Genomic DNA, 16,202 nt, shown 5'->3' with positions numbered 1-16,202 from the left:
TGAACTCAGAGGCTGACTGTAGCTCTCCTGCAAAGATTATATGCCCACGATTTAATGAAGGGGATTATTTTATATTTTGTGTTTTCCTGAGTTTTTTCTTTATGCCAGAATGACAGATAAGAATTATTCATGCTACTCCTATTTTACTGTCATATATATTTTCCTTTTACTTTGAGTGCTTTTGATGTGTTTTCAGGACTTTGTCCCATTATACCAGGACTTTGAAAATTTCTACAACAGAAACCTCTACATGCGCATTCGGGACAGCTGGAACCGTCCAATCTGCAGTGTGCCAGGGGCCAAAGTGGACATGATGGAGAGAGTTTCCCATGACTATAACTGGACATTCACGTGAGTCAAAACTGAAGAAAACACTTGCAAGAGCTGCCTTAAAATATAGGGTCTCTTAAGAGCTAGTTGTAGGGTGTGAGGTCAAAGGAGCACTGAATTATGAGCTTTATTATGAAAGTTTGAGCTTTCTAGCAGCTTGAATCAATGAATTTTGCTCTTTTGAAATAGATTTAGCCACCAGGGTGATACAATCTTTTGGCTACCTTACTGTATTAAGATTTCCTGGACATACACCTGTAATAAAATTAATATTATATGCACAAAGGTATTAATACCTGGTGTGGATATATTGGATTGCGCTGCTGCTTGTGACTTTGTGTTGATTGAGAAGAAGTTCTGCCACTTTAAGTAAATGCTGCTGTCTGAACTGAATTTGACATGATTGTTTTGAGTCAGAACTGAAGTAGTCTGTAGAAACAAAATGAGAAATACAAGAAAGGATTTTTACAAATTGGAAATGACGTATCACAGGTTTGATGTGAAGAGGTTTGCAGCACAGTGCTTAGTGAAACTAGTTATATCTCTTCTTGGCTTTCAAGGGCAAAAGAATTAAAATTTGATTTTTTTCTGCTGAACTTCTTCCTTATTTTCCTTGTCACGTATTGTTAGCACAAAAGTGCCAGATGTGTTTCCTTTCTGTGGTTAGAGGATATCCCGCTTGAGAGGCTGCCAAGTTAATTGATCTAGAGATGTTATTTTGTAATTGAAAGAAAAGTTGTATGTTTCTGGGATGGAGGGAGGAACATGCCAGAGCAACAGGTGGTTTGAGAAGCCTCAGGCAATTTCATGTGTGATAGCAAGTTCACCTGTAAATGTAAACTCTTCTGGGAATTAATTTGAGATTGTAAGATAGGGAGAGAATCTTTTTAACTGATTGTTGCAGTTTGATGATGAGAGGCAGTAGTGAAATAATTTAATGTTTGGTTCTATTGAGTTTTAACATTTCAGTGTATAGTCTAGGAAAGTGAAGTAATAATCTTCTGGTTTAGATAATTTTTAAAATTTTGGGTGTCCTAACTTGTGCTGTTTTTAAAACACAGATACACAGGGAGAGTGATAAAAGACATCATAAATATGGGTTCCTACAACTACCTTGGGTTTGCACAGAAGACTGGGGCTTGCCAAGAAGCAGCTTCTAAAGTTCTGTCCCAGTATGGAGCTGGGGTGTGCAGCACCCGGCAGGAGATGGGTAAGTTGGAGGGTGATAGTGTGTTCCCTGAATGTTTATTTCTAAGTCTGTATCTGATTGCAGGTCTTTAAAACATTAGTTGTTTCAGCATTGAACTTTAGTGTAACTGATAAAGCAGCTTTTACTTCAGTGAAGACAAATTGACTTCCTGGATTTAGTTTATGTTGCACAGCAGTTGTTTTATTTACGTTTTCATATATGGAGTTTTTTCAGTGTTCCCTTATGGGCCTTTAAATAAAGCACAGCTTGGTTGGTGGAAAATCTCTTTGTAGAATTTAGCAGTAGTGAAAGCTTCTCCTTACTCTGAATTTCCCATTCATTTTATGTGCAGGAAACTTGGACAAGCATGAGGAGCTGGAAAAGCTAGTTGCCAGGTTCCTAGGTGTGGAATCTGCAATGGCATATGGAATGGGATTTGCAACCAACTCTATGAACATTCCTGCTTTAGTTGGCAAGGTATGGCTTAAGTCGTCGACAAAAGCTCACCTAGCAAAGATTCTAGTGGTTAATTTTTCTAAAAGCTACTTGTTTGCTTTTGTTTTTCCTCAGTGGCAGCCCCTGCAGATATTCTCTATGGAAACTGTAGGTCACAGAATGCATCTCTAACCATTGCAAAAATCTCTTTGGGAAACAGCATCCATGGCACCAGTAGCAGCATAGAACTTTCTCTTTGGAAGAAAGCCTGGCATGTTAAGGCTTGCTTCCTCAGGCTATTCCTTGGTGTGTGAGATGGTGGCTGATTAACAGACTGATTGGCTGATTTGGTGCTTTTGAAACACTAAGAACCGACTGTGTCAACTACACAGATAAGCTGAGTTGCATATTGGTACATGGAGAATTTATTATCTTTGAGTGACAGCTAAAAAATCCTTCCTTGGAAGAAGCAGAAAGGTTGTTTGAGGGAAATAAGGTTAACTGTAAAGACTCATGATATTTATTGTGTGCCCCATAAAACAGGAGACAATTAGTCTGAGTGTATAGTATTCTCCACCAGTGCTATTTTAGTTATTGGAAAATCAGATAAAAATGAAATTTTTCTTTGCTTCTTCTGATGCAAAATACATGTTCTCTTAGCTCCTCCTTAGAGTAAAATAGTGCAAGTACTGGAACAGGTTGGATTTTTTTTGGCAAATGATTCACTGTCTGCCTAATACTGCTAGTCTATTGGAATTCTTTGCCCCTGTCTACTGAATTATTTTGAATTATTTTCCTTTTATTTAATTTATTTTTTTTCACTTCCTGAGATTACTTCCTAAATCTTCCATGTCTGATATCTACAGATCATAAATTTGCTGCCTTGTTCTTCCTGACAGCTTTTCCCGGTGATTGATTTTCTTTTGCATTAGCAGCAGTGTCTTCCTGTATGTTTTTTTCTTTTTTTTTTCTTTTTTTTTTTTTTTTAACAAGGAAGTAGCACTGTCTACATAATGGGCCTTTTCTTTTGGTCTGTTTTAAGTATCAAATGCTTTGCATATTAAAAAAAAAACTTCTTTGAGTCTGATGCTAGAGAGAAATTCAGTGCTTCAAATCTAATCTTTCTGGAGTCAAATACTTCTGCAGTGCTATGAATCTGAGCAACATATGTTGCTTCTGAAATGTCTTTTACCTGCATGTTTTGGTTCTTTGTCTTTCCACATCTCTCCAGTTTTATGTTCAACAGAAAAATTATTCATAATTTCTGTGAGACCTTTCAGATTCAGTACACACTGTCAGGTACATTTAAGTAGATTGCTCGTTGTTGTCACTACAAATGACTCATTCCTGCAAACTTACTCAATCTTTTTTTCCATGTGGAGCCCTCTATATCTTCAATACCTTATGAGAATACCCTTGAGACACCTTACTCAGATCCTGAGTTTTCACCTTTGAACTTCAGCAGGTTTTACAACCATTAAGGGAATCTGAACAGTAAATTTCAGGGCATGTAACATACCTTTTTTATGCTGCTCACTCTAGTAAACCAACTCTTGTCATGAATGGTACAGGAATGCCTGCTGGGTTAGTCATGAGGATTCTGAGTTTCTTGTAGTTTCTTGAAATAAAGTAGTAAGAAGCTTTTGCCTCATAACAATACAGGTGCCCTTATACTCAAGTGAATACTCCAAACAGAAATTGCACTCTGGTAAAGAAGAGAGTTCTTGTCAGATGAACCATTTTGCTGTTCAGAATGTTCACTGAATGTTTTTTTTGGCTGCCTGAAGTTGCTTCTCACTGCACATTTGATTTCTTCATTGTCTGCAAATAAGGACACATAAATCCTGAATTTTGGCACCACCCAGTACATAATTAATTGAGTGTGCACTACCTGTTTGGCAATGCTTTGATAGTCCTCAGTAAAGCTCAGAGATTGTCATGCTTGATTAAACTCTTGGGCTGTTTTTTTTTAATGACTGTTTGTGTCTTTTTGCATGTCCTACTTACATTTTCAACTGTAAAGCTGCTTGGAACACAAGGTATCTTCCAAGTTTTTCTAGGCTCCTGTATTATTACTTGATTAGCTAAAAACAAGCTGCTGAGTATAGTTGCTCACATATACTGGACCACCTGTTCTTTTTCTACTCTGTGGAATCCTGAAGCACTTAGTTTGTGTTCCTACTGAATCTTCTTTTAATAACAACATATACAGTGACTGGATCCATCTCTATGCCATAATTTGATCAGTATTAGTCAGCAAAAGGAATTCAAAAGCTTCATCATTATTTAGTTGATCTTTATTCACTATGCCTTGCTAACAGCAGCCTCTACTAAACACATGCTGAAAATAAGTATAGTTGGTGTAGACTGAAAGCTGTGTTTCAACACTGTTAAAGCATCACTAAAATCAGATGTTTCTGCACCTGGTGGTTTTCAGCAGTAGAGACCCTCTGTTCACAGCCAGTTTGTCAGGAGCCTGATACACTCACTGCCAAGTATGCTGAGTCTAGACCACAGATAATGGGACATTTGAGGGTTACTTCGTCAGAGGTTGTTAGACCATTTGAGGCTAAGCTAGACTCTCAAACTTACCTGTTTTAGATTAAGTACCATTAATATAATCAGTATAACTAGGTAATAGCACTGTTCTGTACTGCCTTTAGCACAGAGCTTTTCATCATAGCTCTGGATGGAGAGAGACTATACAATTGAGTTAGAACAGTGATGCTCGAAGGATTTTTTTTTGTTATAAGAAAGCACATTAATTTCCACATATAGGTGAATTGTAAAATTAAGTGCTCAGGACTGAATTACACAATTCATGTACATAGCACTCTGTAGTAAAATGTGGCATTCTCTTCAGTGGGCCTTGCAGGATGTGGTGGTAAGCCTGTTCTTGTTCTTCAGTGACATATTTTTCTAGAGCCCAAGTTGTGTTATGTCCAGTTCCTGTTAGCCTTGTCCTGAATGCTTTCTCAGATGTAAATTTGCTGATAAATGCAACTGAAGTCTTATCACTGTAGTAGCATCACTCAGTTTTACATATAACCATCAGTGATGGCCATTCTGTGCCAGTGCCTTATGTGATCCATTGCCCTCTTTCTAGTGGCAGACAGTACTAGACTAGTTACTACTTCTTCAATTTCAAATTAATTTGTTTCTAATTGAATGTCCTTTTAGCAGAGGGTGAAAAGAGGCTGCTGCTCATCAGTATGTTAAATCTACTTTCTCCACCAAAAGCTTGTCCTTGTTTTTATGGAAAAGCTTTTTCTAGGCAATGAATTTCTTCTTTTCTTTTCTTTTTTTTTTTAACTATCACTTTTCCTGCTTTCTACCATTCAAGGAAGATACTAGTACTGGATTATTATATTCACTTTTCTTGATACAGTAGTGTTTAACAGCAATGTCCTCTGATATATACGTACTCTGTCTGATGTAGTAGTTCTAAAGAGCAAACACTAGTTGGAAATTTCCATACTTCATATGCCAAAGTCTATGAAACATGTAATGTGAATGTTTGTAGCAGCAGTATGAACACATGGCATTTGCGGCATTTTCTGGGGAAAACCAGTCTCTGGCTTTCTCAGAATGTAGAATGTTTCCAGGGGCATCACAGTTCTAGTGCAGAGACTTTGAGACTCTGCACTAGAGGGAAATAAGGTTAACTCTAGGACAAAGTACTCCTGTTGTATGGGACACTCCTGGTATAACTATAAGCAATGCTTTTGACAGTCCTTTCTAGTAATTCCCATTGCAGAGAAATCCTCTTGATTCCTCCCTCATTAAGCTGTTATTAGAGAAGCATGTAATGACCATGCTTCAGTGTCAGATGTTCAGCATCTTGACACCCTTTCTAGATTTTTAACTGAGCAAAGTTACTTCTAAAATTGCAGCATGTTTGCATAGTAATTGGAGTGTGCCAAGGTTATTTAGAAATATTGTTGCTTCCTTATGTATTAATCCCCCAATATACATACACTCCTGTAGCCCACAGTGATAATACTGTGACTGAATGTTCAGCATATCAGTTATTGACCTGTAATCATCACTGCTCTCAAAACATACATATCCTGTTTTAATGTTTGTCCAAGGATTTATCTTCTGGGCTTTTCTTGAAAAAGCAAATTAATTCAGTATCATGTTTAATGGCGTCAGAAAATTTCTCCAGTTCATCATGCAGTTCTGTTTTCCACTTTCTGTCTCTTGTATATTACCTCCATCTACATGTGGGTTTAGTCAGTGGTTGCCTCCTAATGAAAGTCATAGTGCAACATTGAGAAGGCCTTTAACCTAGGTCTTTGGTGTCCTGTTTCTTAGCAGCACTGTCGACTTGCTGAGTCAACTGTGGCAAGCTGCTCTGCTCCCTATTATACCTGACTGCATAGGAGGATGAGTACTCATCAACAGCATGAGATATTCAGAGATTCAGCTGCAGGACTTCCAGGAAAAGTGAAACTTTAGTGTTTCTTTCAGTTAAGAGCAGTTCTGTATTTTTATTTGCCATACTAAGGCTGCAAATTGGATCTTATCCAGTCTTGCCTGGACTAGTTGGAATTTGCAAGTAGTTGGAGTTACCTGCATTTATGTTGGAATTTTTTTTTCTTAAGTGATCTTGAAGCGCTGCAGAGCTGAAGGGTTTTACATGCTTGGCTGTGAAACATAACCTTTTAATATATTCTTCTTTCCCCTTCTAATTCAGGGCTGTCTGATTCTGAGTGATGAACTGAATCATGCATCACTAGTGCTTGGAGCAAGACTGTCAGGAGCAACTATTCGAATCTTTAAGCACAACAGTAAGTATCAGATGGTGAACTCTGCTTTTCTGCAGATGCTATAGATCAGATGCAATATTTTCTATCTTCTAGTAACTGAAAATCCAATTTCATGCAAGGAAATCAATGCTAGTTATGTAAAAGGTCAGAAGACTGCTGCTACTGGAAGTTGAATCATCCTGAATCAGATTTTTTTTTATGTATTCAGTCCCAACTAATAACACTTTTATCCTGAAGCTGTTCTGGCCTACATCTTCTGCATATGGAGGAGAATATGCCACCCTTTGGCAAGTCTAGGGACACTGGTGTTTTAACATTGTTTCTTGTCCTACCATGCTTGAGTAACTCAGCATGGTTAGATTATTCTAACAGTGTGTCACATAATGATGCAATCTGGTAGTGGTCTAGGTTACAGTTTGGGGGATAAGAAAGTTTAATTTTAGAACTAGATGCTAACATGCTCCTACAGTAACAAAAGCTTAGGATTGCAGATGTCCTAGCTAAACTAGAAAGTCATGAATTGGCACAATGTAGTACTAAAACAATTTTTGGGACAAGAAGCATAGATTAAGTTTAATGAATTACTTGCTTTAAGTATTTAAGTAATTGTTTCCAAAATACACAGATTTTTAAATTTCCTAGTTTCATCTTCCTCCAAAGGAGGTATTTATAATAACTTTCAGATTAAAATTACCTAGGATTTCCTTCTCTCACTCTTGATGAAAGAGGCATGTGGTTGTTCTTGATTAGTAAGAACTACCTTCGTTCTTCAGGTACTCCTAATACTCTTTATAGGGTCAGTCTCTGAGGTCAAGATGACTCTTGCTCTCTTTGAAGTGTGTAGTGGTAACAGCAAAACTTGGGTGACTGCAATTATTTTTCTTTCTTTGTCCTACTTGATAGTGTGGATTCTCTCTGCTGTGCTTACTGTTTCTTTTGTGTTCGCTCTTTCTTGTTTTCTATCATTTGAATAATTTGTTTTACAAAAAAGTAGAGCATTTGGTAACATTCATTTTTTCTTTTTAATTCTTCATAAATTTTGGTTGCTGGGCAAGATCACAAAAGCTTTTCATTCAATTTCTTGCATTTATATGGACATACTTCTGAACATTGCATCAGTTGCAGAATTTCAAAGAACATAGGTGACAAACATAGTTCTGGCTATGGGCAGAAGGACTTAGAAGCTGCTGTGATGAAAAATAGATGATTTGTGGGAATGTGCTTTCCCCTGGTGAAATTGTGGGATATTCTAGAAACATTTTAGATGGTGGGTTTTTGTTGAAGAGAATGTAGTGGCGTATTAGAATCAAGGCAAAATGCAAACAATGGTCTTGGTTATCAAGATGATGTTCAGTTCATATTTCTGTATGTGTTCTGAGTCCTACTCTTGTTATACTCTATGCTGTCTTTTTAATGTGATTTTCTTAAGATGTTAATGGCTTCATTCATAATCAGATTTTTAGAAACTGAGGGGGGGGGAATGAAAGCTTCCCCTGAAATTCCTTGTAAAATGTTTTTATTTTTTTTCCTGCTTTATTCTGTAGTTTGTTCTTTTCATTAAGCTCAGACTCATCTTCCCCTTCTTATTGAAAAATTAGAGTAGAAGTTTATTTTCCATTGTTCTCTCTAATCGCACTAACCTTGTCTTTCCTTCATTGAGAGACCTGTTGGAGACAGGGATTACACTGCTGATTTCTTCAGCATTGATTTTCTGAACCTTAGCTGTCTTTTAACAGTACATTAACTGACCTACTGTGCTGTTTAGTTTTAGTCTAGATCTAATTCACAAGCTCCTCTTGCTGCTACAACTGCACTAGTCTACCAGTTCTCTTTCCATGATTAATTTGTTCTCTTTTTCACACCCTAGTGTTTATATCTATCTCTTGCTCAGAACTTGGCTTTTATGCTTTGATTAATCCCATCTTCACTCCTTTCCTTGAAGTTTTTTTTTCAGGACTGATTCCACAATGTATGCATTTGTTCACATTAGTTAGGTGTCTAAGGATCACATCAAGTATTTGTAATCAAAGCTTGTAAGATTTCAGAATATGCTTCTACTAATAGTTTCATCTGTCTAGTTTCTGATATGCTGAACATTATCCTTTTTTCTGCACTGGTGGTTCTCTTTTTTCCTTTTCTCCATTGGTTTAGAGGCTTCCTGTTCTCACTTCCAATCCCTTCAATTTTAAACAAAGAAATAAAAAAGTACACTTGCCCTGCTTATTTTCCTGCACTTTGGTCTATTTCTTCTTATCTTTAATTCATTATCCTTGAACTTGTTGTGTTCTAGCTCTATTCTGTTGTTCTGTTCTGAATTATTTCTATCCACAAGGACATTTGTACTACTAAATTGCCTTCTCTTTTCATCAGAATGAGATACCTTCCTTTTTTTATACCCCCCCCCCCCCCTTTCTTTGTGCCTAATGCTCTAACTTGTGCTTTTAGTTTAGAATGATGAAACTCTTCCTTGGAGTTCACACAGTCACCTATTCCTCTCAGTTTCATCCATGGTCCTGTAGGGAGATGAAGCCTGTGCTTATTGACTTGTATATGGTCTGTCCTCCATGCTGGTGCAATTTGTGCCTTTTTGGAATATTGCTGTCTTTAGTCACGTCAAAGTTCAAGCTAGTAGCTGTTTTGGTACCATTTAACAGTAATTTCTGGTGCAGATATGCAAAGCCTGGAGAAGCTGCTCAAAGATGCTATTGTGCATGGGCAACCTCGTACACGGAGGCCCTGGAAAAAAATTCTTATCTTGGTGGAAGGAATATACAGGTACAAACTATTCTTTCTAATCCTAAGACCCTCCACATGAGATCTAAATGCTTAGTGTTTGGGTTTCTTTGCCAAATCAAACGATGAATATTGTCACTTCATAGTTATTTCATTGGTCTCATCTGCTAATTACATTACACTGTGTATGTCTCACATCCTGGGCTTTCTGTTGCTAGAACTGTAGCTGCAGCTGGTGTTATCACAATGTTTCCCACATCCTGATTATATTGTAGAAATTAATTAATCAAAACTGATTGCTTATATCAGAGCTGAGGTCTTAAGTTGCTTGTCCATTCCATTCTTTCTGTGCTTACTAGATTATTTTAGTGTGAACGGAATTGTACAAATTTAATTTTTTTGCTAAGAGTGAGTAGGAGCAGTAGGCATAGCTGTGTTAGGCATTTAAATCCTAGTGACTTTCAGTACAAAATGTGGTGTTTGGAAGTGTTATTAATGAAAGCCTAGTCAGTTCTTAGAAACATCAGGTAAGTAGATGTTAAGTCAGAATACTGACATTAGAGTGGAAGTAAAACTGAGATAATTTTATTAATGAATTATCACTGAACACATTCCTGTGCCCTAACTTCTGGTTGCTGCTACTGTTTAGTCTGTGTGTCAGCATCCCAGAGATGCTGAACAGGTAGAAAGGAGAGATCTGGGCCCCAGGTGCAAGGAGGAGAGGTGCATCTCTGCAGACACTGATGAGTCTAGCAAATTTTAAGTGTTTGTAATTACTGAAACAGTGAAGAAATTAAAGCTTAGTGATTTTAGTCTCTATGAGGTGGTCCCCAACAATTAAGTCAACTCATACTGAATTTTTGTTTCTCAACAGTATGGAGGGATCCATAGTCCGTTTGCCTGAAGTGATTGCCCTTAAGAAGAAGTACAAATCCTATCTGTACCTTGATGAAGCTCATAGTATAGGTGCCCTTGGTCCCAGTGGCCGGGGTGTAGTGGATTATTTTGGACTCAATCCTGAAGATGTGGATGTTATGATGGGAACATTCACGAAAAGCTTTGGAGCTGCAGGAGGATACATTGGGGGCAAGAAGGTAAAAAGCTGGGAATATCATGGCTGGTGGTAAAGTCCATTTCAGGCAGGTGGTGGAATTCTTGGTTAAGCATTTCAAATTTAATTTATTCCTCAAGTACCCTATTGTCCATTTGTTTCATAATTTTACATGCTGTCTAATACTGTGGAAGTCTACAGTGCAGAAGAGTCTAGTCTAGTAAAATACGTCGTAATTGTGTAGTTCTTACATGGTCAGTGATGATCTGAGTTTGCAGAATGAACAGTAGTGATGCAGTACTCTTCTAGGAAGGGCCAGGAGCCAGGAAGCAGGGATTTCTTGATGGTACTTTTAATGAGACTTGAAGGAAAAATGCAAAAAGTTCAAGTTTTTCAACCCATTTGGAGGAAAATCCTCTTAGGTTAGTCTGGTAGAATTGATTTCCCCTGGGCACAAGCAGGTTGAAATGACTCTTTTTCCCTTTTTCTTTTTTGGCTGGTTGATTGTTTTGGTTTTTGTTTCTTTGTTTTGGTATTTTATTTGTTTGAGGTTTTGAGGTTTTTGAGGATATTTTTTTGGCTACTGTCTCCTTCTATTGGAAAATACAGCTTAGAAAGTGTTGCACTTGCCAACCTCTAATTCTCAGAGGGATGGTGTAGACAATTCTCTGTGTCACCTTTCTCATATCATAAAATTTCTGATCTCACAGATAGGCTTCTAAGCTTTATTGGAGGGTAAAATTCTACCATTTTCCTACCAGAACAATAATTTTTTATGTATTAATTGTGATAATTACTTCCACCAATAAGTGGAGATGGAACTTGGAGATATTCCTTGGAGGGTGTTTACTACAGTTAGATTAAAATTACTTCAACAACTTCCCCAGAAAAAAAAAATCATATAAATCTTTTTCCAAAGGTAGTAAGCTACTGGGATTGACTCCATGGCATAAGGTAAAGCAGCTAAGAGGCCTTTACAACTGTTTTAGCTACTGATTGAGGGATTGCCTCATAGGTAAGAGGCTTTAAATCTTCTTACCTAGTTTATTTCAAAGTCCCTTTATGACTTCCTTTCCTCAACTCTGACCCTAGGCAGATGGCAGCAGAACACTTCTGGAGGTTTTTATCATGCATTTGCAGCTTGTGATAGCTACAGAGGTCATTATTCATTTTGTGGTAGTAAAAGACACAATCTCTCCTGGCATTCATACTGATGTTTATATTTTAGCATGATTTTGGTACAGTTAACAAGCAGTCTAGATGAAAGGTGTGTTGGTCCTTTGTTCCTATATGAGCTGCTTTTGCCCTCTAAGAGAAATAGGATGTGTTTAAGTGGGAAATGCGGAAAGATTAGGCTGAGGTTTGTGCATTCTCAAATGACACCTACTGCTTTATTTATATTGTGCTCATGAACGAGAGAGATTTTGTGACCTGTTCCCTTGTTTGGTGTTTTTTGTGGGGAAAAAAGTATATGGAGCATGATCCATAAACACCTATGGATCCTGCTCCCCACTATTTCATTTTCTTTATATTCACACTGTAATAATAAACACTTTGGAAACTCACCCTGGACACAGCTCAAGTAATGCAAGCATAATGCAAACCTTTGTTGCAATCCACTGTTGATGGTGTTAGCTAAACAAGTCTGTCATAGACATTTGTCTCTGATCAACACACGTTCCTGCACTGTGACATTATTACAAGTTGTCATGTCCCTGCTGTTTCTTGTACTGTAAAATTAATCCTTGAGATGCTTGTTCTCTAATGGGGCATTCTGAAAGAGGTTTTTTTTGTGGTGCCCTGTTTTATTGTGATTGAAGGTATGACAGAAGTATTTCTCTGAGTGCTAGGAAGGCTATGTCTGATGCCTCTTGTGTTTTGCTAGGAACTGATTGATTACCTCAGGACATACTCTCACAGTGCTGCGTATGCAACATCAATGTCGCCTCCTGTTGTGGAGCAAATCATCACCTCTGTGAAGTGCATTATGGGTGAAGATGGTACAACTATTGGTGAGTCTTTCTAGCAGTAAGCATGTAGAAAGGGGAAGCCAGAAAGAGCCTCTATCACTTTGACAGATAACACATTCAGTGGACACTTTGATAATTATCCATTAGTAAATCTGCAGTTGAAATTTCTGGGTCAATAAACCATTTACAATTCTGCTTGGCAGATCAGCCTAAAAACAGCATAAAAAGTTTTCAGCTACAGGTAAGTCATCTTAGTCTTGCCTAAGACACACTGTTTTCTTGTACTGATTTTTGTTTTCTGTCAAGCTATTCTAGCTAGCTTCTTTTTCTTTCCATTGTCTGTCCTTTGTTATTTGCTCAACTTTAAACATTGCTTTCAGAGTATTTTGCTGTTATATCTTTTATAGTTGTGTGCTGGTTTATTGCCGGCACAGTGCTTTCAATTTTCATTTCAATTAAAGTGAATGTGGAAATGTTTCTGAAATCCCTTTTTACTTGGGGAGCTGGAGGCATTTTTCAAAATCTGAACTTAATGGACTAGGAGAATAAATTCAGCATATTTGTCTTTATTGTCTTATTTTTCCTATTTCATTATAGAGGTAAAAAAGGGAAAATTTGTACTACTCTCTGGGTATTTAAAGTCGTAATGACAGATTCTTGTGTCTCATTTCCCTATGGGTAGCAGCCTCCTTCAGTTACAGCATGAAGCAAGTAGCCCTTTAAGCTGCCTTGAAGCTGAAATGGTACAGTTTGCATGTAGGTTACTTTCCCCTCTTCACAGGTAATTAAAAGTTGTGAGCAGCTCACACAGGTTGCTGATGTAGTTTGTTGAGGATCTGTTGGTGTCATTTAGTTTGGAGGCTCTTAGAATTCTAACTGCAGTATATATTGAATTCTTGGAGCTTGAGGGATCTGGCCACGAGGGGGTGGTAGTGTATGCTGAAGAAGTGAATTGGCTTTTGAACATGTGCCTGACCAGCCAACCTGCTTGATAACTTGCAGTGGAAAAGCTCAGTGGAGATATGACTTGAGAATTTTCCTGTTATAACAGTTTTCATTTGGTTTGCTTATATTATCTGAGAACAGACTCAAGTGCCAGCAGTGTGTGTAGGTGGTTGCTCAGCAGAGAGGCAAGTACAGCTGGGCAGCAGCCTGTGTCTGTGCTAGCTTTGAGTGCTTCTGAGAGGTCCATGGGAGAGACCTGTACCAAGCTACAGGAGTTGACTCCCTGCTCTCCAGTACAGGTATTAAGCAAGCTTCACACTACACAAAAAGTTGTCTTGCTGTAGTCTTAAACCTTAGTTTGAGGTTTTTATAGCTGGTGATTTGCCAACAATCTGTGCTCTGCTTAGGCGTTGCTTGTTTTGGGTTTCTTCCAGTATCTGTTTTGCTTAATGAAGCAGGAAGCAAGGAATGTGTAACTGATTTCTGTTTGCAGTATTTAAACTCAGGCATTTTTGTCTCTTTCTGAGGCTGCTGTGTGGCATTTGTTCAAGCCAGGAGAAAGGAAGTAACTTCCATTCCACACTGTTCTCCTGCCATTATACCAGCAAGATCCATCCAATCTAATCCATCCGAACTAATATGGCCAAAAAAGAAACTCAAAAGATCGTTTCTATTCTCATGTTGCTTAAAATGCATGTTGAGCTACATCCTGCTAATTTGGTGCCAAGAAGTACCAGAATTCCTAGGCATTCTAACAAGAAAATGAGTGGTTTTGGTTTTTGATAGGTGTCTCATTTCCAAGAAATTTCTGTATGTCCACTTTCTATATAAGCTTTAGCACTTTTCATAAGTGAGGGGTACCACCTGGATAGCCAGAACCCTGTTAAATCTGAAAGGATTTCTCAGCTGCAGGTCTTGTAAAAGTGTTAACTGGCTTTTTAAGCATCTAAGTCAACTTTGAGTTAAGATAAGCACCTCACAGGATGATTTTTGCATGAAAGTGCTTTTCTATTTATTTTCTGCTGTGTGCTGTTTCCCAGTCATGCATTTTTAAAATTGCCTTAAGGCTTTAGAGATAATATTACTTTGTGGACATTTTATGTGGATGAAGTTGGCAAAAGTTCAGTTAGGTGAACTAAGCAGCTGATTAGTGATAGGATGACAAAATTTTTTCTTTGTTTAAGGGCTTTGGCTGAAAAACTTGTGTTTGGATTCTGTGGAATTACAAGTGGGGCTCTGGAGGACTACTGCCTGCAGCTGGTTTGACTATGAATAAATAAGGAGTAGATGGGTACTGGTAATAGTTGCTAACTGTGAAAGACAAGTGGAGAAATAGTGTTAAATGGGGTCACTGGCAAGCACCTCTGAATTGACTGTGTACTACAAAAATTTCATTGCTTTTAACTTAGTCAAGCTGAATGAATCGGTAAAGGAAACTGAGATAGGGCAGTGGTTTTGCAGCAGCACAGGAGTTGGAGCTGGAATCCCAACAGTAGATGGCTAGCTCCCAACTTTGCTTTGGACCACAGCTAAATCTTTTAATAGCTTCAAGAGTGCTTTCTTGAAAAGAGCCTTTGTGGCTTCTTTGTCTGCCTGCTTCTGTTTACCCCATGATATTTGTAAAACCTGCTGTCCTCCATGTCATCAAATCTTTGTGGAAGTTGTCATGTCAGATTGAGATAGTCTGTAGCTGAGGAATAAGTAATAGGAACCAAGTAGTTTTTGAAGATGAAAGGGTTTTTGTAAATAATTTTGCAAGAATATGTTCATTGTCTAGGTTATTTCTAAATCTAAAGAAGTGTCTGAAGACTCCAAACTTACAATATGAGGTGTTGTAATTACTAAAACTTTACATAACTAAAAAAAGTGAATGTCTTCTTTCAGATTTTTCCAGCAAGTTGCCAGTGACTAAATAGGATATTGGGAAGAGGCAGCACAGGCAAAACAGAGATGCTATGAAAAGCTTCTCTGCAGAGAATGTAAGACATGTGCTTATGTGCAGATATGCTGCCTTAGTTGGCACTGTAGTTTTCTTGTGTCTTGATTTCTACTCAAATTAATCTGTTAATTCTTTGTAAAGTGTATGTATGTAAGTGACTAGCAGACTTCAATCACCCTGAAGACAGTTACAGCAGTATAGTTACATATTAATATATTACTTGTTCCCTCATCCAGATTGCAAAAACAATGCTAACAGCTAAAGCAATAAGGCGGCAGTCACCTTATGGGTTCTTGGTAGTGGTGGGTTCCTCTATGGGTTCTTCCAGTACTGCAGCTCCTCTACATTACCAGGTCAAAACTCTGTCCTATTTTACTTTGCATTACTTGTCTGTACTGTAATTGGCTAGAAGACCATCCTGGGGTCTTAAACAAGACATACTTGATCTGTGATCCCTTTGAGGATTTCTTCAAAGGAACAGTCATCCTCAAGAGTGTTGAGCCCCTTGAGCATATAAGACTCTCTTCAGAGAACTCAGGTGACAATGTACATGAATATCTTGTATATCATCACATTTGGCTTTAATATATATAGTGGAGCAAGATGATCATGAGGAGAGATGGAGAAGTCTTCTTTCTACAAAAACAAATTTTTTGAACTGTTTTCCAATTCAAAGTCTCTGTGGTTGAAAACTTTAATGAGAAAGTGTTGCAGATGCTTGTCAGCAGTTTGGTGAATATTGCTCTTGCTGTGTTCAGCCACAAAATGAATGAATGTCAGATAGTTTTGTAGATAAAGGAGCTCTTTAAACAATGATAATAAAAAGACACAATAAGCA

At 37.8% G+C, this 16,202-nt stretch overlaps 1 protein-coding gene across 1 annotated transcript in view; it reads left to right on the top strand.

Moving 5' to 3' along the window:
* The window catches only part of SPTLC2 (serine palmitoyltransferase long chain base subunit 2), a 77,463-nt gene that overhangs the window by 17,955 nt on the left and 43,306 nt on the right, over positions 1-16,202 (top strand). Inside the window, exons 3-9 of the mRNA XM_054635023.2 lie at positions 197-351; positions 1,392-1,540; positions 1,872-1,996; positions 6,654-6,747; positions 9,396-9,501; positions 10,334-10,553; positions 12,396-12,522. Of these exons, the coding sequence (XP_054490998.1) occupies positions 197-351; positions 1,392-1,540; positions 1,872-1,996; positions 6,654-6,747; positions 9,396-9,501; positions 10,334-10,553; positions 12,396-12,522 (976 nt within the window). The remainder of the gene's footprint in view (positions 1-196; positions 352-1,391; positions 1,541-1,871; positions 1,997-6,653; positions 6,748-9,395; positions 9,502-10,333; positions 10,554-12,395; positions 12,523-16,202) is intronic.

The sequence above is a fragment of the Agelaius phoeniceus genome, chromosome 6 (assembly GCF_051311805.1).
Source record: "Agelaius phoeniceus isolate bAgePho1 chromosome 6, bAgePho1.hap1, whole genome shotgun sequence".
Classification (NCBI taxonomy): Eukaryota; Metazoa; Chordata; class Aves; order Passeriformes; family Icteridae; genus Agelaius; species Agelaius phoeniceus.
The sequence above is the reverse complement of the archived record's forward strand: the minus strand, read 5'-3'. Positions and strand labels throughout refer to the sequence as shown.